Raw genomic sequence first — 22,890 nt, forward strand, 5'->3', positions numbered from 1 at the left:
CAGTACAGGAGGAAGCTGATGTGAACCATCTGATTTTGGTTTGCTCGACCTAATACCTTTCGCTCCTCCAGCTTCTGAGGTTTTCTTTCTTTCCCTTCCCTTTTCCATCCCAGTCCATTGCTATAATTCGCTATTCCTGGAGGGAAATGGTGACTCTTTTTTCCGTTTCCCAGACACGCTGGTGGACGTGTTATTTTTAAGCCAGCCTCACTACCTGCGGCACGATGACTCATTATGGATTTGCAAAGTCCCCTACGTTTTTGCGAGAAGTCGGCTTCTGGATTTAATTCTTCAGAGGGTAGTTAGGAGCGCAGCGTAAAATCCCCAAATCCTTTAAGAATGGTAAAACAAAGTCACAAAATCTTCCCTAAACACATCACGACTGTCTGCCCTTCTAAAATGAGGGGGCATGGAGTGACCCAAGGAGCCTTGTCTTCACGTCGGGAGCCACCTCGTGGGGCAGAGGGGTTGGTGGGGGCCTGACTGTGGCAAGCCTCAAGTTTGTAGGGGAAAAGTGATGCCTTAGGCAGGATGATTTAATGGGGGAACACACAGCGACGTCCCTTATGACAGTTTTGTACCTTTTCTGATAACCTCAGTCTGCAGGTTTAAATATTTCATGCATTCTGGTATTTCTCCTTTGGTAGAGCTCTGCTTGCTCTGCGGTGGGTGGCTGTAGGAAGCTAAGAGGAAAACCAGCTGTGTTGGGACGTTGGGATGGACGTGTTGGGAAGTGCTGTCGGGATGCTTTTCAGGTTTCCTCCCATCTGCAGAGAGGTGTCCACGGTGCCTTGTGTTCCTGAGCCATCACAGAAGGGTTTGGGTTGGAATGGACCTTCAAAGACCATCTCAGTCCAACCCCCTGCCGTGGGCAGGGACATCTTGCTCTAGATCAGGCTCCTCAAAGCCCCGTCCAACCTCACCTTGAACACCTCCAATGGTGGGGCACCCACAGCTTCTCTGGGAAACCTGTTCCGTCACTAAGAGGGACCTCAATCCCAAAGAACTGCGTTTCAGCTTTAAATCACGAAGTAACCCTGTCTGTAAAACCCCGTTTGGAAGTGGCGATGGGATACTTTTATTAGCGTTGGTGTGCTGGATCTTTACACGCTGCTTTATGAAACATGAAAATGTCGTCTTTCTTCAGTGAGCTTTCAGTCTAACTCCAGACACATGTTATATAGGGGGAAATAAGGTATACCTAATTAAATCCAGATGCTGGGGACTGCTTTAGATCCTTTGGGATTTGGGCTTGAGTGTCAAAGGACTGCAAAAATGTGAACAGCATGCGACAGAGTAGCCACAATACTTATTTTGCTCAATACTCGCTTGCTGTCTTTTTGGTTTGAGCTGTTGGGCTTGCGTGCATCATGAATACACATCTACCACCTCTGCAGCGCCCACACATATATTATGTATTTTAGGAGAGTTTGTTGTGTATCTACGTTATAAATATTTCAAGAAGTGTTACTAAAATCCCTCCTGTTCTTCCACGTGGACGGGCAGCACTGATTTCATGCCATAGCTTTTGGTGGTCTGCAGCCCACCTACGGTCCTACGGCCGCCTGCATGAATTGGAAAGTGCCGTTGGCACCTTCCTCCTCTGCATCTCCAGCTGATAAATCACATACGAAGCATTTTGTGTTTTATATTTCCTTGTACCTTCAGTCTCCCGTGTCAACCATCCACTTGAGCTTCCTCCAGCGCTTTGTTGGCAGCGGTGGAAGGGAGAAGCACGATTAGTGCCCGGCTCCTTTCCGAGCCGTGGGGCTGTTCTGGCACGCAGGTAGGGAACTGCTGATCTGGTGAGTAGATCCCAGCAAGCGAGGGCTGGGCTTTTCCATAAGCTTTTATTTTGTCAAATAGCATCTCCCAACCTTGCTGGCCACGGTCACGGGTTTTGAGCGCGATGCTGGAGGAGATCCTTCCGTCCTCCTCCACGGCTCTGCATCTGCCATCCATGCCGAGTCGCAGAGTTCCCCTGCGTATCCCCATAAAATATTGCACCCAGGTAACACCACGTCAGTCTTGGGATTTTTTTAAAGAAGCCTGACTGCTTCCCCGTGTCAAAAACAAGCCAAAGAGGAGCTGCCACAAATTTATCACATCTGCTTGAGCAACCAGGAGAATGCACCTCAACGATAAAATGTAATCTACTTAATTAGCTGTAATTGCTTTGCCGACTCGGACTGCCGCAGAAATCATTGTTTTATGGCAAGCAAATGAAAATTGTACTCTGCTAAAACATCCCTGGGCTGTCACCCCTCAGCTGTGTTTTTTAATACGTTTGTAGTTTCTTCTGGGTGGAAGTCTGTTTGTAAGGAATAAAATATTTACAAGATGGTGGGGGGAGGGATTTTTATTTGCTTTTTCCTTTTTTTTTTTTCTTCTAAAGCTTTCTGAAGAGATGCTCTACCAGAACAGCTGGTGCAAAAACATAACTCTAATTAAAACATTTCCTGAAATGAGTTTCTTTTTTTTAGGAGAGGGATTATAGGGCAAGAACATGGTTTATATACACTTCTTTAGGAAGTAACAGGTTTGAAAAATTCAGTTTCTGAACCAGCAGTAGTAAATGCTGCGTAACCATGATCTCAGCGCTGTCGCTCTTCCTCCCTGGCTGTCGGTGAGTGGGGCAGGAGCTGCATCTGCTGGTGGCTTTCTCTAGGGTCTGGTGCGGTGGGCAGGGGATCTCATCCCGGCTCTTGGCTGGAGGATGAATAATAAAGACCTCGGGATAAGGGGTCTTTGAGGGATCACTGTATTTCTCCTCTCTTTCCGAGAGAACCTTTGCACTTTCGAGCTGGTGAAATTAGGTTTTATTTTCGCTAGAGCCTTTTTTAAAACACTGCTGTGGAGTTTTGCCAGTTCAAATATTATGTATTCTCAGCTTCCCCAAACACAATTTGAATCTAATCTCCTGGCCCAAACACATGCGAGAGACCCATTAAGCCTTTTAACACCCCAAACCTGGTTTTGTTAATATGCTGTGTGTGCTCCATCTGCTGCTCTGTTTGTCTAAAGCGAACGTATTTGAGAGCAATTCACTTCGCTGGTCTAAGTCCAAAATGTCCAAAATACCATATGGACATTTTAAAGTTAATTAGCATTTTACAATTCAATATCTAAGTTAAGGATATTGTCATCCCTAAACCCTCAGTCTTCCTGAGTTCAGCTCAAGCTCGGCCTATTCTTGCGACCCCAAATATTTTATCATTTTGAATTTTTATCTTTGCTAACCCTCCGAAATGAAAATCGCTGGGTCCATCCTTTAAAATTGGCCCTTTTGGGCAATAATTTGATGCTGTGACATTGTTGTGATCATCCTGGAATTGCCTGTTACTAGAAACAGCCGAAATAGGAAATTTGGTGTCCCCAGCGCTCTTGTTTAAGGGTGTGAATCAAGACTAGCTCCGGTGAAATCAGGAGGATGCTGCCGGTGTCAGAGGAGAATATGGAGTGTAAAAAGCAGAGATAGGAAGCAAGACAATGCTTGTGCTATAGGAGAGACTTAACTACTGGGCAGTTTTTGTTGCGTTCATCCTTGATCACGTTGTGGGGATGCCCAGGCCACGCCGAAGCGGCAGCGCTGGGGACCTTGGCTTTGGCAGCGCACCCGGAATACCATTTTTAAGGAAGGTCCAACACTGGCAAATTAAATTCAAGCATCTTGAATAAGAAAAACTGAAAGTAATGCATGGCCAGGTAAGGAGCTTTCTGCCATCACTTCTCTTCCAAGCAAAGGCCTTGCTGTTCATCCTGTAAAATTACAGTCTGAAAAAGCATTTCTGACACCTATTACTCAACGCTTGACTCCTCCAATAGACGCGGCGCCGGTCCCACGAGGTCTGTAGCAACAAACCCTCCTATGCAGAAAACAGCGACTTATCCCAGAAAACGTTCAAACTGCATCTCTACAACACTTTGAGTGATGACAACCGAAGTGGGAGGATAGTCTTGTGCCAAACAGACAAAACAGGGTCATCTTCTGCTCAGCTCGCCGTTTCTGGGTGACTCATGGCGAGCTAGCTTGTTCCTCGGCACGTTGGCATCTCTGGCTGCAAAACTGGGATTTCCCTTCCTTCTTCCAGCCTTTTCAATCATATCTTCACATTGCAAAGTTCTTCACGTTGCAGAGTTGTGGGGGCAAACCGATTTCTGACACGTCCGCAGGTATCTAGTGCATGGGAAGCCCTTTCCAGATGCTGCTGTCGTTGAAACAAGGAATATTTTGGACCCGGTTGTCATAAACACCAACTGGGCAGAAGAAAGGAATTAGGATAGATATGAATCAGAAGCAAATTCCCAATTCCAAAGTCTAAAAAGGTGTCAGAGATGCACACTGAAGCTGGTTCCGTTTCTGTAGCTGGAAGCACGGAGGTCTTGCACGCACCGCGCTGCCTGTCGCTGAGCAGAAATTACATCTGGAGCAAAACACCAAGGCTTGAAATGTTTGGGTTTGTTTTTTTTTTTTTTCCTCCTGGCTTGGGGGGCAGAGCTGAAAAGGATGAATTGAAAATTAGCCAGATGAACAAGTGCATTTTGGAAATCACAAAGGGCTGTTTCTGAGCAGTTACTGTAAATACCCTGCCATAACCTATAACCTGAGGGCACGGAGCGCGGGCTTGCTCTCGTGCCTGCCTGCATTTACATTACAGACTCCTCCAGAAAGAGCCTACCAGAAATCCTCCCTTCAAGACCCATCTAGAGTTGCCATAGAAACTCTGCCAGAGCAGAAGGGGACTGGGAGCGACCGTTTCTGAAAGCGTGAGGCTCTTCTCGCCCTCCCCAAGGTTGCAGGGAGATGGCGAATGCACGATCGAAAAGCATTTGCACTCCTGTAGCGTCGTGTACAGAACCGTACTTGTGGGTGTTCGTGGGTTGGACTCCTGGGTTGCCGGCGGAGAAGGGATGTCTCTGGGGCCAGAAGGATGCTCTGTCTCCTCCTTGGTTAGGGAAGGATCTCAAGGAGAATCCAATGCTTAAAATTCACCACAGTGGAGCCTTCTCTGCGGCAGAGTTGCACCGGGCAACCTTCACTTGAAGGTGGAAAAACAGTACCAGGAACATGATGTCCTCATCTTCCTTCTCTTCGTGTACATCTCCACAAATTTCACTTTACTGCAGCTTTTTTTTCCTTCCAACCTCTGCACTTCAGTGCAGATTTCAGTTCAGACAAAGAAATGCATAGTCAGTATTGAGAATATAAGTAATTGTTCCATTAAAGATACATGAATCGAAGCATCCAAGGCATCATCAAGGGATGACCCTACCAAAGCTAGTTAGGTCTTCACAACGCACACTTGTGCCTTGTGTTCTTCCTCTGGTAGGTGATTCAGAAGAGGAAAGGTTTACAAGCAGGGCTAGGAAAACGATACAGTCATCAGCCGCTGGTAGGTTAATGATGTCCTTCATTGAGATGATGGGGCCCTTCCTGAAGCCCAGCTGTAACGTCAGCAACAGTTGTCCTTTGGATAAATTGCTGGTGTCCAAGCAATATTTCCTGGTGTTTGTGCTCAGCTTGGCTTATCGGTAAATAGTAACCTTCTTGATTCAGCTCGCTCTCCAGCTATGGGCCTTTCCTTGGTACGTTTGCCTCTCGCTCTTCCCCAGGACCATCCTGTGCAAGGGTGTGCTTGGTTATGTGACGGTACGGTACAGCTCCCGCTGCTCTGGCGGCATGGTCTCTGTCCTCTTGCTAACGTCCAGAGCCCGTCCTGGCTAAAGAACTGCAGGGGATAACAACGTTTACTTCTGAAACTCACTTTTCCTGCACTACCTGGGCTTCTGCACAAGAAACTAAACGGTGACAAGTTCTCCTGAGAGAGAGCTGCAGATGGCCGCCTGTGCCTGAAAAAGTTTCCTTTTTTTTTGCAGTTATGTCAGCTTCTCTAATAAAAGATCTGTCCTCATTAGTCTTTTCGGCTTGGCTCTGGACAGGCACGTTAGCAGTTACCCAGCACTGCTGGGGATAATGTCTGGCTTTAGCTGCAGACCGATGGCAAGCTGGTTTTCACCACGACTGGGATTCCTTTGAGGAAGAATGAAAATCAGTATTCTTCAGGGCTTATCCTAGGGAGAATAGGAGGAATACCACTTGGTCTGCTTCAAGTTTAGAAGTCTTCTGCTATCACAACTTATTTTAATCCTTCCAGCTAAATATTTCCCTGGGGAACATTATCGGATAAGGTGGAGCCGCAGTTCAGTATTTAAGAAAAGCTGTAATGCCTTCTTTATCTTGGGCTTATGCTTTCTTTGGAGCAACAAACAATTTTATTTTATCATCAGAGGCTGTTCGTATCTTGCTTTGGATTAGCCAAATACAAAATGAAGTAAATAATTGCAGGGAGCATTAATATTGTGTGACTTAAACAGTTTTCTAGAACTTCTTTCCCAAAGAGGCTTGTCTCAGCATAGGAGAGGATATGACACACATCTCTTGCCCAGAAGTTATATTGATTGACAGTCTGTCAAGTTCTGTCACTATGGTTTATTTATAGTTTGTGCCTTAAATAATCAAACTATCTCACTAATATTTTTGGACAGTTGCTCCTAGTTTTCAAGCTGAGTTTTGCTCATACGAATGCGTCCTGAACCCAGACAGCTGCAGTAAGGCCTGGGAGGTTTCTTTTGGATGTAGGTGGGAGGTAAAACTGAGATGGAACTGCCATAAGAATGGAAATGGGAATCAACTCTTTTGGCCAACAGCTTGCAACTATATTGAACCTTAAAAAACGGTCTGAAAGCAAGTTTTCTCTGAGCAAGAGAAAATGAAGGTAACGTATGCCCCAAACAGCGCTTCTGTCATTTTCTTAATATCTTTTTGGTCTTGTAAAGTCTCTTAATTCCCTGGCATGATGAAGGCGACAGCTTCAGGCTGAGATATTGCATCGTACAACCACAAGGTCCCGTGGAAGAGCTCTGTACAAATCCACTGCTCTTCCAGCCTAATTCCCAAGAAACCGGGATTCTCCAGCTCCGCAGGGCAGGGAGGCCCCAGCAGCCATCCCCTGTCTTTGACCTCCATCTGGGAAGATCTTCTCCAGGCAGGACCCCGTTGTGTCAATGTTGTGACCCTGTGAAATGGAGACAGATAGATGGTACCACATGCCCATGCCATCATGCCATCAACTGCAAGTTTTCTCTCCATCGCCTTTCATGCCAAAGGCACCTCTGCCACTCCCATGACTTGGAAATGGTCATAAAAAGAAAATATTTTTTGCCAGACTCGTTTTGTCAGGGTTTTTTTGGGAGGTTGAGTTTATACTGAAGGTTGCAGAGGCACGGTTGTGTTCTCTGTGATTCCTTCCTCATCTTCTACTCTGCAGGTCCAGAGCTGCCTCTCCTCCCGGGGAGCCTGCCTACCCCTGTGTAACGTCTTCACCGTCGTGGAAATGTGGAGCTGGAGTGAAGCTGGAGGGACTCACGAGGCAGCGAGGCTCCCTTATTCCCTGGCTTCATGCAAAAATTGGACATGAGCCGGCAATGTGTGCTTGCAGCCCAGAAAGCCAGTCATATCCCGGTTGAGGATACAACAGCCAGGTTGAGGGAGGTGATTCTCCCCTTTACTCCTGTCTCGTGAGACCCCAGAGTCCTGTGAGGTTCCCAGTACAAGAAAGCCATGGCCCTGTTGGAGCGGGTCCAGAGGAGGGCCATGAAAATGGTCAGAGGGCTGGAGCACCTCTGCTATGGAGAAAGGCTGAGAGAGCTGGGGGGGTTCAGCCTGGAGAGGAGGAGGCTGCGGGCAGAGCTGATTGCGGCCTTTCAATATATGAACAGGGCTTGTAAGAAAGATGGAGAGAGAGTTTTTACCAGGGCCTGTAGTGACAGGACAAGGGGCAACAGTTTTCAACTGAAAGAGGGTAGGTTTAGATTGGACATAGGGAGGAAATTTTTTATGATGAGAGTGGTGAGGCGCTGGCACAGGTTGCCCAGAGAAGCTGTAGGTGCCCCATCCCTGGAAGTGTTCAAGGTGAGGTTGGACGGGGCTGTGAGCACCCTGATCTGGTGGAAGATGTCCCTGCCCATGGCAGGGGTTGGACTAGATGATCTCTAAGGTCCCTTCCAACCCAAACCCTTCTGTGATTGCTGTGAATTCCTGGGGAAGAGAGATGGCACAAAGCACTTTGTATTGACGGGAAGGACGCACCCCGCTCCAGCCAGAGCCCCGGGGTCTCCCCTTCAGCACAAGCCCACAGGTCCCTCCCCACTGCTGCTCCTCAGTGGGCTGTGGGCGCTTGGCCGTCTGTCTGCAGCTCATCACAAGGTCTCTCATCAGCACGAATGCACAAAGGCAGCCCTTGAACAGCAGATACAATAAATTACCCCCTTTAATTAAAGAAGTCCTTTGATTTTCATAGGATCGGATGGCAGTGCTGACTTACAGTCTCAACAGCGGCGAGTCTTGAGGTATGGTTTTCCAGCTCTGCGATAACATGTCCAGTACAGAGTCTCAGCCTGAGTACATGGTCAGCAACTGCTGTCTGTACAGACATCAGTGTTTAAAAATGGGAAACAACAGCACCAGCAATGCCGTGGGTGCCTTTACAGTCCACATGAAGTTTGGTTTTGCATGGCCACGGGTAACGAGCAAGAAATAAGTTGCTGCTTATATAAATGAAGGGACCTTTCAGGTGAAAAAAGAACCAACTGTAAAAGGTCTCCAGGAAAGCGAGCAGGTTGTCAAATGCTAGAGCAAAGCTTTTTTTAAAACAGTTGGTGTGTCTGGTTCATTTGACTGCTCTACTCTTGGGCTGATGAGGCTTGAAACAGTAATAAGGGGGTGGCACTTTTTCATGGGAATGAATGTATTTATTATCCTCAGAGACTTCAGAAATGCTGGATTCTCAACCATCCATTAACTTGCTCTTCAGAACGGTTCCACCCTTGCTTTCAGCTTCTCCTCTATTTTTACATCCATTTAGCATGAGTGGGCTGGAATAGTTTCATGGCAAGGCGGCGAGTGAGTGATGGGATACCGGCGGTAACGTGGGACGATCAGTGTAGAATGAAACCCGGCCCAGCCTCTGGGCTCCCCGCAGCATCGAGGGACGATCCGACGCTCGTCCTTCGTCATGCCCGAGGAGCAGCGCGCGGGAGAGGTTTGGGTAGAGCTTGACATGGAAACGTGTGCAATCGCTGTGCTCGGTTCAACTGTTAAATGGTTCTGCGTGATTAGGGAAGAAAGAAAAGGTTATGCCGTCCTTCCTGCTGTAGTTGCATTTGTGAGCTGGCAAAACAGGATTCACTCAGATTCAGATAACTTAAAATGTTAAGTGTAAAACAAAATAGAAATCAGTTTGGGAGGGTTTCAACTCTGTCCTCCTGAGTTGGAGACTGCTTCTAGACTTAAATTTGATTTGGAAAACTCTGTGAATTGGGGAATATGTATTTTGTGCTATAAAAGGAGTTTCAGTACAACAGATTTGCCTTTTAAAATGCAAGAGGCCAAATTAAGCCTGGAGGGTAAGTGAAATCTAATGGATGAGAGACGTCTTGATGTTTTAGTACTGAGTTTGACCCGAGTTCCAGCTGAAGGATGGTAACATCTTAAAACACACTGACAGTCTCCCGTACAATCATTTGATCATATCCGTAGCATCTTGAGAGCCTTCAGTCTGTAAGTCAGTTGTGCCAAAGGGCTGGGAAATCAAGTGCTTGGTCTTGGAAGCATTGCCCTCTGTTGACCTTGGTGCAGCCCCGTGCCCACCCGTAAAACGAGCGGCCTGATAGCGTTGGGTCATGGCTCATGCGAGGGGATGAACAGGTTGGCCATGGACATCTAAAGTGATGGGGCAGGAATACCTGCTGTGTACCAGGTAGACAACTGTGTTGTATCAGGGCAGCTACACACCTAATTTAGGTGGGATAAATCTGGAGCAATTAATCTTTGATTTACGTAAGTGATGTTTTAAATAGTTCCCATTGAACGGGAGAGGTCTGTAAAATGCCCCATGTAAGAAGGCATTCAGAGGTCACCTCCCGTGCACCAAAGGATATTCCCTGGGGGACAACTCCCCAAAAGGCAGGAGGAGATGCATGGCCCAAGCCCAGAGTTCTGCAGCTGTGCGAGGAGCAAGGTGGGCTGAGAAGACATCCTTCTGGATGGAGAAAGGTTCATGCCAAGGGAGAGCAAGGTTTGTTTAAATCTCTGCCACAGGTCATTTCCAAAATGCTGTAGCTCCTCATCTCTGGAGGCTTGGTTTCCAGTGCAGAATTAGATCCCAGATGTCCTTCTCAGCTATTTCCTCTGTGCGCCCCAATCATCACGTAATTAGGCGCGTTCTTTCTGGTGTCATTGCTACCGGCAATCAACGTTCAAGAGCGGTGCTGCAAGTCTGGCTGGTGGAGGCTTTGGCGGAGCTACGCCAGGAAGCCGACATGGTATCTGCTCACTAATTTCTCAGCTCTGGGGTAATTCTTCAAGTACCAAATTTGCACGTTTGTGTCACAGAATGTGAGTTTTTGCAAGAATAAATTCCCAATCGGTCTAATGGGAGCGGATTTACAGCAGCATGAAGTTGAAGACATGAAGTTTCTCACATTTCTGTCCTGAGAAGGTACTCATAAATACTATTTTTGAAGAGTTTCTGAGATCTAGGCAATAAAGAATGTGAAATAGTGGAGGGACTTAAAATATAACATGAAGGTATTTTGCAGGTGAAACTATTTTGGCTTCATAAGGCTGATCTGAAGAGGTGGTCATACAGACAAAATGTTCCTGACCTGTTGCAGCTTCAAAGCTATTGCTCAGCAGAAGCAAGCTGTCATACAGTGTTTTAGGGGTTGAAAAGGAAAAATGAGTAAAATGGTCCCTTGAATTTATCTGTCTTGGAACAACGAATGACACAATGTGGATGGTTTTGTCCATTGAATGTTGGTAAAGAGCTCTCGTGATAGTGCAGCAAGTGTCTGAGCAACGGCGAGCTGGAGGCCTCGGTGGCAGTGGTTCAACGGGTTGAAGTGTGGTTTTATAGTGCCTTGTCCTGCACTCAGCTAAGGGACTTTATTCTCCGTCCCTGTAAAAATCTTTCTGATACGGCCGCTATTAGGAGTGTATCGCTGCTCAAGACTTGCTAGGCGAAAGAATGAAGGAGAATATTTTGTCTTGTAAATTAATTTAGGCTGCTTGTAGCAATTTAATTCCTCATCAGATAATGGCCGACAGAAACTATTCTTGAAAAATTAAATGGCACATTTTGGAAATCGGTGTTGTAAGTGACAATTCATTCACCCAGTCACTGGTGGAAGGCTGAAGCATGGACCAAACCACCTGGGCTCTCTAGCCAAAGAGAAGCAAATTCTTTTTCAAGAGGTTCAAGAGTCCCTGAGTCCTGCAGAGACCTGGCACTTGTGGATTTTCAGTGCTGCATCGGCTGGTATGTTATTTAGATGCTCCTGACAATTTTGCTTGTGATCTGAAGCTGGAAGCTCACCCATACGTGGCGTGAAATTGCGGGTGGACGGATTATGGTAGATGCTGCTGGCAGATGCCAGACCCTGGGTGAATGTGTTGAGTTTGGGCTGCTCAAAACCAGCGAGCTCCTTTCGAGAAGGACTTTAGTATGTGATAACCAGACCGGTCCAGCATAACGGGTTCAGATCACCGTATTGATTCCTTATCTAAGTATTCTCAAGTGCTCTGTCTGCTCTGTTTTTTAATACCCGTTAGCCCCGGGTGTGTGGACAGCAGGGTTGTGTCTTCATTTCAGCAGGGCTAGAGGGGACAAGTGAGTGGCAGAGCCCCAGGGAAGGTCCCCTGAAGTCCACAGCAGTTCTTGAGCACCCCACTGCCTCTTCCATATGGCTTTTGTGATGTTTGGACACAGAGGAGAGCACAAATCTGGAAAAAGGAGGCCAAAAGGGCATGAATCTTATGATACGTTGAGGTTTATAGTGTGCCTTCAGAAGGCTGTGTTAGATGCGTGTAAGAAATGTGCACAGTAGGTGACACAGTTAGAAACATTAATGAAATTTGTGGGGAAACATGGCCTAATGCCTGCTTGGTACCACATGTTGGTGTCTCCAAAGCTCCAGGATCAGACCCTAAAGCTTACGGAGGCCGGCTCACAGATGCTGGTTAACCTAAGGATGTCCAAGAGTATTGTAATAATGCATCTGCAGTTTTGTCTTTTTGTAAATTTGCTCCATTTTTTCAAATCTGGATTAGAGTGATATGATGGGGGGAAGGGATGCCATCCAGAGGGACCTGGCCAGGCTGGAGAGGTGGGCCCAGGTGAACCTCATGAAGTTCAACAAGGCCAAGTGTAAGGTCCTGCACCTGTGTGGGGGCAACCCCCAGTATCCGTACAGGCTGGGGGATAAAGTATAAAGGAGAAGGACTGGGGGTACTGGGGGATGAAAAGCTGACCATGGGCCGGCAATGTGCGCTGGCAGCCCAGCAAGCCAAGCGTCTCCTGGGCTGCATCCCCCGCAGCGTGGGCAGCGGGGCGAGGGAGGGGATTCTGCCCCTCTGCCCCGCTCTGGGGAGACCCCCCTGGAGCCCCGCGTCCAGCTCGGGGGTCCTCAGCACGGGAAGGACATGGAGCTGTGGGAGCGGGGCCAGGGGAGGCCCCAGCGATGGTCCGAGGGTGGCCCAGCTCTGCTGTGAGGCCAGGCTGAGAGCTGGGGGGGTTCAGCCTGGGGAGGAGGGGGCTGCGGGCAGAGCTGATTGCGGCCTTGCCGTGCTTAACGGGGGCTTGTGAGAAAGATGGAGAGAGACTTTTCACCAAGGTCTCCAGTGACAGGACAAGGGGCAACAGTTTTAAATTGAAAGAGGGCAGGTTTAGATAGGACATAAGGAAGAAATGTTTTACACTGAGGGTGGTGAGGCACTGGCACAGGTTGCCCAGAGAAGCTATGGGTGCCCCATCCCTGGAAGTGTTCAAGGTGAGGTTGGACGGGGCTGTGAGCACCCTGATCTGGTGGAAGATGTCCCTGCCCATGGCAGGGGGTTGGACTCGATGATCTTTGAAGGTCCCTTCCAACCCAAACCATTCTGTGATTCCATGATTCTGTGGATGGAGGTTGCTCATTTACGGCGAGGATGATTGCTTGGGCAGTGTATGCTGAAGTCTTCTTTAGAGGAAGCCAAAAAATGGGGAGGAGACCTTTGAATTGGGCGCTCCCCTCTAAAACTTGCTGTGGGTGTCTTCTCTAGTGCCCAGACAGCTGAGGTAGGGGTTTGGGGTGGGAGTGAGTTCAGCTGAGCTTTCTTTCGTTAGCAATTTCATGGCTGGCAGGAAAAAACGGCCAAGCCCCCTGCGCCTTTGCCATGGGATTTTAATGTCACTTGTCACTTAACGTCACTTACAGAACAACCACAGCGGCCGTGTAGGAGCTCGGTACCTCGGGATTAGGAATAAGCTATCCCAGAAGGCTGCCAGGATGGAAAGAGCTGTCTTAAATGCCCCATCCGAACATTTCTTGTCTTGTGCATAAGAGATCTGCGGTGAGCTTGTGTATACGGTTACACACGCATCTGTCCTGCATGTAGGCAGTAAAATATATATAGCTGGAAATATAAGCTAACTGCTTTATTACGGGCGTTCTGAGTATAATCATGGAGCCCGGGCTAAACAAAGCTGGGGGTTAAATGCATTTGAAGGCTCTGTATGCTGCTCTTTTTTCATTTATTTCATGATCTCCTTTACTAGTGCATCTCCTAAAGGTGTGCATGTTAAAAAGAGGGGGCGGGTAGCTGGGACTCGTAGCCTAAAAGCCATTAATCAAAAGCAGCGTTGCACCAAAGAGAACAGAGGTGAGCAGAGCTGGAAATAATGGTATAGAAACATTTAGAAATACATGAAAAATTAAAGGCGGCTTTAAAATACCTACTTGATGCAGCCCTGTGTGCTCTTCGCTTTGCACAGCCAGTTATTGCGTCGTATTTTTTAAAGCAGTTCAGTTAGTGCTTCTCGGAGCTGGAGAGCTGTATATTTTCCTTGGGGAGAACATTAAATGAACACTGGCTTTCCTAGTCCTATTGATTGTGGAGATGATATTAAATTAAAATAAAGCAAGAAAACAACTTTTGATTTCTTCTGTGAGGGATCCAATAAATTTTGTTCAATATGTTTTCATCTCATTTTCTTTCCTTCTGCATCATTGCTGTAATAAGGCCCCAAGCTCCAGCAGAAACAGGGTCCCATCATGCGCAGATCTGTACAAATAGAAAGTAAAGGAGATTTTCCTTTTGTGCCTGACATTTTCATGTCTCCAGCAGGAAGCCCATGAAGATTAGCAGCACTCAACATAAAACAAGTGGGTTTGGCCCACTTGCTGTTATTTTCGATTCAAGGTGAAGCGGCAAGACCGACGTGGCAGGAGAGGAGCAGGGTCAGCAGGAGGAACAGGGATTTACAGGAGGTCTCGTAGGGTATCCAGGGGGAAAATCAGAGCAGGATGCCAGACGCTTTGGTGCTGCCACCTCTCCTGAGCTCATCCCTGGTCATAGAATCATAGAATCATGGAACACCAGGTTGGAAGGGACCTCGAGGATCATCTGGTCCAACCTTTCCAGCACAATCTAGACGAGGTGGCCCAGCACCACGTCCAGCTGAGTCTTAAACGTGTTCAGCGTAGCAGAGTCAACCCCTTCCCTGGGGAGATTATTCCCATGATTGACTGTTCTCATGGTGAAAAATTTACCTCTCGTGTCCCATCGGAATCTCCCTGGGAGTAACTTGTACCCGTTACCCCTTGTCCTCACCATGGGACTCCTTGTAAAAAGGGAGTCTCCGTCTGCTTTGTAGCTCCCCTTTAAGCACTGGTACGTGGTGATGAGAGCACCTCTAAGCCTCCTTTTCTCAAGGCTGACCAAGCCCAGCTCTCAGCCTGTCCCCACACGGCGGCTGCCCAGAGCCTGGATCATCTTGGTGGCCCTTCTCTGGACCCCTCTGGGCTTGGGGGGATCTGGGCTTTGTCTTATACCCAAGGGGATCTAAGACATGGGGACCATCATGGGGATCGCAGCTTTTGCTTTCCTGAGGAAGCTTGTCTGTGGTCATTTGGGGGATGACGAAGAGCCAACAAACATAAATCCTAACGACTCAAAAACCAATAAGGTATAAAAATGTCTCATGTATTTTTAAACCCAGTGGGTTTTGAGCACTGGGAATTTTCAAGCATGTTTCCCCTGGCACAAATTGCCCCAGATTCTGCTACTTTCTTATCTTTCAGTATGTCCAAAAAAGGAGCAAACCACATTAATTTTCCTGCACCTTCCCCATCTCCATTTCCCCTTAAAATAGAAAGGACAGGTTTTCTTGCTGGAGGTCAGCACTTATCAAAGTTTATGAGATCAGAGTGGAAGATAGAGTAGAGCAGGGCTGGCTGCATCTTTTCGCATCCAAAGCTATTAAAGCTTCCTTGATAGAAACAGTATTTATCTGAAATTATTCTGAAAATGGCCATAACTTTCTTTCAGAACAACAAAAGATACCACAGTAAGCAAGATGCAGTCCTACCAAGCAGAAGTTAAACCCCAAAAAAAGAGAAAGAAGACCTAAATATACGGCTGTCTCCATCTGCCTGAAATAACCATGAAGTCTTTCAATAATTGGCTGGATGGAAAAGCTTACCCAAAGCCACAGTTTTCCTGTGGTCTGAAAGTGGTCTGATTTATTTCAGGCTTGTTTTTTATGTATAAACCTAATGTTGAAAATTTGGGTCTGAGTAAAAGAGAAGGGTTTTTTGCTGAATTTGATAGTGTGTGAGTGCTGGTGATGTCGCAGAGGGCACAGATGAAACATTTACTGCATGTAGCCACACAGGGCTATGTTTGTCATGGTTGTTGACTTAAGGATTATTAGTTAAGGACTATTATTAAGGACTACTGCAGCAGTTCATGGGATTCAGGACTTATTTGGGGGGATTAACCAGCAGTAAAGACCAGAAGAACCTCTTGGTGTCCCAATAGGCTGTCATCTAGATCCCGTCCCTAGACCCTAGACCCTAGAGCAAGGGTCTTCCCAACACCATGGCATGCACACACAGCCATCGGCTACTAAACTGTGTGCCGAGGAGGTAAAACCCCACGTAGAAACACGGTTGAGAGAATTATAGGGAAAATACGCTTGGTATGGTCAAGAAGTGAGCTGGAATTGGTTTAACAACACCCCCAGCCAGATGGGTCAGGAGGCAAAGCGGGATCATCAAGCTCGAGCAGGCAACAGGAGGACCCTGGAGCGATGAATGTACTGGAAAAGAAATGGTTATCTTCTAATGAAGCAGAGAGTAGGCAGGGATATTTCTGATTTAAGATCTTCATCATTAATGTTCTGCTTGCAATCACTGGATCTGCAAATAACTTTCCGAGGAGCTTCTTGATTGCTGAAAGGCTGTATGTATTCCTGAGTACGATGACAACATAGTTTTATGTAGCCTAAAAAAAAAATAAAAAATCTGTTAAACTGCTGCTTATCCAACATTAACTACAGCAATTTTTAATTAACCTGATTTAGAAGCCAAATATATCACTGATGAAAATGAGAGGGTAGAACATACAGTCATTTATTCCAGTACAGTGGTCATGATTGTTGAATTAGATTTATTCAAATGAACCTCAAAATTTTGCTGCAGTAGTCGGCTGTGTGCCGGGTGCCAGGTTTTAGAAATCCACACGTAGTCGAAGAGCAGTGAGCTCTGGGGCATGGGAGGGAGAGGTTGTGATGTGTTTGTCTTGCTGCTCAGAAAAGGGAGGAAAGACCCACGCTCGCTTTTATTTAATAAAGCAAAAAAAAAAAAAAAAGATGGGGTGTGAATCGACTGCTAATTACCTCTTTCCAGCCTTTGCTGGCAACCAGCAGACAGCGTCGGTGGAGCTTGGCACGGAAAGACTCTCCAAGGGTCATTTTGTCTGCCGTTGGTTTGGCTCTGCTCTGGGACGATGGCCAACGAGATGCACAGATAAACCGGGGCAGCGGCCGTGGTGGTGATGCACAGCAAAGCCAAACTCTCTGCCAGCAAAGGAAGATTACCATCCTGTTCAGTCTGTTGGAGGGATTTACGCAGGAGCACGTAAGAAGGGATGGAGCTATTCGAGTGTTACCGTTTTCAGTTGGGAAGACTTCCAAGAAATGGAGGTAGGGCAGTAAAACAAAAGCAAAATGGAGCAGACCGAGGTGTAGAGGTTGTCGTCTGTGGTCTTCATGGAGGACAGGAACTTCTAATGAAGTAAGAGGTTGGTGCAAGACATCTGCACTGCGCGTGGGTGCACACAGGGACTTGGGGCTGCAGTGTACGGTGATTTCCAAGCCTCCACGTGGCTGACTGCTTACACGATTTCCCCTGAACTCCCTATGACCGCTCCAAGTGAAGATGATGAAAATTGAAGATGCTGTTGAAACTTTTCTAAAGTGCCCATTAAAACCTCGTGCGGCTTCAAAAGGCATGAGCTGCCGTGTGTGTTCCTTCCAGGTGGCCTGGCAGGTAATCGGGTCCTTCCCAGGGATGGCAGTTGTGCAGCCATGAGTGAATATAAGGGCTGGCATGTTTTCTTGCAATGTCTCTACCTTCCCTTTAGCAAGAAGCTCTGGTTAATAGAAGTGCTGAGCACCGAGGGCTCAGGCTGGGTGCTGAGCTCTGCGGTTAGAATGCAAAGTGCTACGATGATCAAGCTACGATGGCTGCAAGCAGCCAAGGAAAACCGTTCAAATATAGCTGTGCTGGTGGGTTTTGGTAGCTGAATTCTGCATTCAGTGTGTGTATTTTCTCAGTAGTTTTCTTCAGAGCACATTGAACATTCCTGCGTTCTGCATTCTGGTTATCGTCCTCATTTTCTAGAGGAATAAGGATGAAATATTGATGATGTCATGTGTAAGTCTGTAGAGCACATTCATAGTCCTTCCTATACCCTGGCCAACTGAGAATACATCTGTGCTTTACCTCTCAGCTGCTGCCGATAGCCTCTTTGCTCACACAGGCTGTTTATTGCTTTCCAGGGATGCTGTCCTCTTCTCTCTGCCTCTTGACAAAAGCGTAATTTCTCTTTTTTTCTCATTGCAGGTTATCCGACGGGCTATCCCACCGCTGCCCCAGCCTACAACCCAAACATGTATCCAACCAGCAGCCCCGGCTACGCCCCAGGTAAAAATCTGTGTATGGAGATGAGATCGGGCACGTTGTAGCATGCGGGAGGATTTACCTTTTGCGGCTCCTGTACAAAACCCAGCAGTTTCCATGTGCTTGTCAGCAAATACTTCCCAGGGAAGGGGCCTGTGTTAAGCTCTTCCATTCCTAACTCTGCCATTAACTTCTGCCCTCTATTGAGAATATTTGTCTGTGTTGCAAAGTACTTTTGAGGCATGAATTGTATCTCAATACTAATCCCAGGAATTTTACAATCCTCATTGTCGTGATAGCTGCGCATTGATGGCTTTTAATATTTTCTGACTACCGCATGCTGTCTCCCCGAGATTGCCTTCCCCTTCCCCCTGCTTGTCCTTCTCCTTCCATGTCATAGATGCAGAAATGTCAGCAACCGTGTCCTGTTTGGTGTCTGGATCTCCCGTGCCGTATCTTTACTGTCCCCCTCTTTCTGGGTCTGTCCTTGTGTCTTCTTCTGTCCAGCTCCTGCCCTTCGCGCTGCCCTAAAATGGCTCTTCCAAAGGTTCAGCAAGCTCTTCATGGCCAAACTCAGGACCTCTTCTGCCTTAGCCTTGGTGTGCTGGTTATCTTTAACAGCACCATCTGCACTCTTCTCCATAAAATCTTATTTTCCCTTGGCTTTCCCAGTTTGGCCAGTTGTTTTCTACCTCTGCTGCAGCATGTCCATTGGGACGTATTTGTCATCTGCCTCTTCCAGCTTTCCGTGAAAGCTCGGCCAGACTCTGACCTTTATTCCCTTCTCCACTACTCCCCGTCTATCTCTGGGAAGCCTTACTTGGAGGTACAAGGTCTTCATTTTTCAGGGAGGTCTTCCTTTTTCACACCAGCCACATGCTCTTTTGCATCCTCCTTCGCAGTTCCTCTGAACCATCCTACCAGCCAGGCCGATGGGTAACGCGTTCACCCTCCGTAGCTCAGCCCCTCCCCTGGAGCCCTGCTCTCTCTGCCGTCTCCAACCTTGACAAATTCTCCTCCATCCTTCTGGAGAGCTGGTACAAAAATAATTTTCCCAGTTCACTGCTTTAACTGTGTCGTCCCCCTCTTTGCCTCCCTCTTGCTCATATCTAGCACAGGCTACTCGTCTTTATTTACAGAAACAACGCCCACTCCATTTATTCTTGGTGTCCAGAGTCTTACTGCTCTTTCGACTCAGCCAACGATGTCTGTCCTCTTCACCTCTTACCTTTCAAGTGTCTCCCTTGTTCCTTCTACTCCTCTTACTGGAAGGAGGCTTCCCCTTATCACCCACAAAGCCATTTCTTGTTTGAATTCCTCCATTAGCCATGATTTTTTTTGACAAAACCCCATGACTAGACTGCCAAGCTCCTTCCCTTCCCTGCTGTTGAGCACCATCTCTCCGCACCTCCCTTCCGTCTGCTTTCCGCTGTTGTCTCTTGGCCAAACACGTACCCAGCCCATGGCTCTGGTTATGTTGCTCTCTGGATGCAGAGAAAGGTCTGGCTGGAGAACACACATGTCCAGCACTTTCCTGCCTGGCCAGAGAGAGCTGGAGAGGAAAAAGCCATCAAATCATGTGGGTGGCATGAATACAAACCCTGTCCATCACTTTGAGGTTGAACACCTCATCCTACATGAGGTGGGGAGATGGGGGAATTGCTTATAGCCAAGGGCTGCCAATGGTGGAAGATTCATGTAGATCAGGACAGAATGTAAATTAATGATGGGAGCTGCCATCAAATAACTCCCAGCAAGGACACTTCTTATTCCAGAAGAAGTGGACCTTCCACTGGTTTTAACTCAGAGAAGTCACTCCGAAGCAGGAGTCATGGAGTAATTCCCACCTGCCTACAAGGAGTTGTCTTCACCACAGCACGGACTAATGAGGTTCTGTGCTTAATGAGGAATATTTGAGTTGCTCTGCTAAATCAATCACTTGCTTTTTTATGCTTTTGAGCCGAAACTTGGAAACCTTTATAGAAGTCTTTTTCTTTTTGGAGTTGAAGACTTCTTTTAGGCCGCCACTCAGGAAATAATTTAACTGAAGTCAAACCTACATTTAAGTACTTTACTGAAACCAGCCCTTTGGAAGAACCAAGCGACCTTGAGTTTATAAAGCGCAGTTAAGTTCTCTGCTTTCAGTCAAATTACCTGGGGGACGGGAGCCTCTTGGCATGACAAAGGGTGGTAGAAACCCAAGGGCTAAGTAGCAGTTTCAAAATGTAACTCTTATCCAGAGTGAATTAAGTGAAAGGTAGTATAAGAAAAAGAAATCTATTTAATAGCAATCTTAAGATCTTGTTGCCCAGAGAAGCTGTGGATGCCCCATCGTTGGAAGTCTTCAGGGTCAGGTTGGACGGGGCTTTGAGCAACCTGATCCAGTGGAAGATGTCCCTGCCCGTGGCAGGGGGTTGGACTGGATGATCTTTGAAGGTCCCTTCCAACCCAAACCATTCCACCATCAGAACGTTATTTATTAGCTGTGGGGGTTTCAGGCTGTAGTGTGTTATCAGAGCGTTTTCTTCAAGGGCTATGGTCACATAGGGCAAATGCAAGAATTGGCAGTGTCTGAACTGTGATTGGAAAAGCATTTCGGAAATCAGGACTGTGCCTTTTTTCATGTTTTTTATGAATAAGGCCTGAAAAAATCTCTTGCTCACCCATTTCCAAGCACATATTGGAGATGAAAAATAATATCTCGCCCTTGGTTTTGACTTCAGGGCTTTTCGGTTGGCCGAGATCTTTATTCTGAATGCTTCGCCTCGAAAGAGCTGCGGGATTTTAAAACTTCTGAATAAAGCCATCTTTTCAGCTAAGTGTTGGGTAGTCATGGGAGTGAAATAGGTGCTTGCGTAACGAACGCAAGCCGGACTTTGTGGCAGTCTTGCTAAACCCTTTCTTCTCTGAATTGCCAAGTTTTCAGTCTCCTGGTTGTTGTAAAATCAGTGGATCTTCAGGCTCGGGAGCTTTCCAGGGTTGATGAAGCAGGAATGAGAGTTTCCTTGCCAAAAACTTTTGGTGCTGTCTTCTCCACATCACATTTTAAATTCACTGTTATTTTGCAAGGTTATTAAATAAAGCCGTTTACTGCGGATGACTCTGTAAGGGATCTGTTGTGTTTTGTTTGGTTTTATGTGCTTCTGGTAGGGTTTTTAGCTTCATTTCTTCCCACTAAAAATCTTGACATGTAATATGAAACAAGTTTCATTCCCCTAGATGTGTGCTGGCCACCCTCAGATTTCCCTGAAGGATATAATGCTGAAAGAGTAAAATGAAAAGAGCTCCACAATATAAAAAAAAAAAAAAGAAAACCAACACAAATTTATTAGTGGCTTGTCCTGCCAGAGGCTGGCAACGTTCTCCCTGCTCAGCCAGGGATGTAAATACAGTTCCTGCCTATTGGCCTGGACATTATAAAATATCTCTTGTCCCCAGCCGCTGCCCGTGCCTTGCGCAGGCAGGAGCTGCCCCGCTGAGCGGGGAGATGGCCAAGGGGACACCCGAGTGAGAGGGAGCACCAAATCACTGCAGGACGAGGAATTTTTGGGGGGGTCTGTCTTGCTTCTTGTACATCTCGGGCACCATCCTTGGGAGGCTGGAGTTCCTATTAGAAAACAAATTGAAACAACCCCCAGAAATGCTGCGTTGCTATCCAAACAAAATACTTTTCTTTGCAAAATCTTGATGAAATCCACACATTCCCCTGGAAAGGTTTTATTTCAGCTCAGTTTAATTTTCCAAATTACAAAGAAAGAAAAAAAAGACTAGGAAATTTTCAAGTATTTTAAACAGCTGCAGCAATTGCCACGTTTAGGGAAGATTTGGTTCCCTTTGGCTGTATAGACCTTAGTTCTCTAACCCTTCCAGCCCAGGTCCCTCTGTATTCAGTGGAGAGAAAGAGAGACCTCCCCAGAGAGACATTTAGCCCATCTTTGGGGACAGACTCCCCATGGGTGCCTGGCTGTCCTGCCAGGAGAGATTGAGATGAATCCTGCCTGGGATGTCCTTCATGAGGAACCCAAGGGGAGTTTGTCGATGCTCTCTCAAGTAACAACTCTGATACATAGTCAAGATGCACTCGGAGAAGGAGACCTCTAGGATGATGTTTTATGGGATTGCTTTCTTGCCATAGGTTGGGATAGTAGGAATAGATTGAGAAATGGGACCCACCTGGCGTGTAAAAGCGTAGGTCCTGGAGTGGGCCTCCTTCTCTTGAGCAAAGAAGTTGCTTGCACCCACAACAAAGACAAGAAAGAAGTGGATGCCCCAACCCAGATGGTGAAGAAACAGTCAAGAAGACCAGGAGAGAACAAGGAAACACAGGGATAACCCTGGAAAATGGGATTCGTGCAGGCAGGGAGCGAGCCCTTGGGTACCCCTTCTTGAGCCCCATCGTTTCCGCAGCGGCATCTCCAGCCTGTGTCCTCCACCCAGCGGAGAGGAGCCCCTGCACTCAGTGAGGGCTGGGTTGTCCATCCACCCTGGTCTCTCCTCCCTGAAAACGGCCAGATCGGCCTTCAGAAGTTTCCTCGTGATTGTTCGGTATGGAATAATCCGCCCCAAACCTTGTTAGTCAGCGGCTTTTATAAGCACAAAAACACGTAGACTTTGATTTTTCCCTACCTTTGTCCTGGCGGCTGTGGCTGCGGGTGTCCTCTCTTTCATTAAAGATGCTTAACCTCCCCCAGGCTTTGATTCTTGCTGTATTTTATCGCTACAATACTTTGCAGCAAGCAGTTCTGCAGATTAATTAAGGCTTGAGTTACTGATTTTTATTTTTTTTTTTAAGCAATGCAAATAATTGTCTGTTGCTTTAGATTTGCA

General features: G+C 47.0%; 1 protein-coding gene across 6 annotated transcripts in view; it reads left to right on the top strand.

Moving 5' to 3' along the window:
* The window catches only part of FAM168A (family with sequence similarity 168 member A), a 208,419-nt gene that overhangs the window by 163,284 nt on the left and 22,245 nt on the right, over positions 1-22,890 (top strand). For all 6 annotated transcript variants that reach the window (XR_014227423.1, XM_082304095.1, XM_082304099.1 and 3 more), the window contains one exon: positions 18,007-18,087. Coding sequence is in view for 5 of the 6 variants with exons in the window: in XM_082304095.1 (XP_082160221.1) it covers positions 18,007-18,087 (81 nt within the window). In the remaining variant the exon portion in view is untranslated. The remainder of the gene's footprint in view (positions 1-18,006; positions 18,088-22,890) is intronic.

Source organism: Platalea leucorodia (genome assembly GCF_965183815.1).
Source record: "Platalea leucorodia genome assembly, chromosome: 2".
NCBI classification, from domain to species: Eukaryota; Metazoa; Chordata; class Aves; order Pelecaniformes; family Threskiornithidae; genus Platalea; species Platalea leucorodia.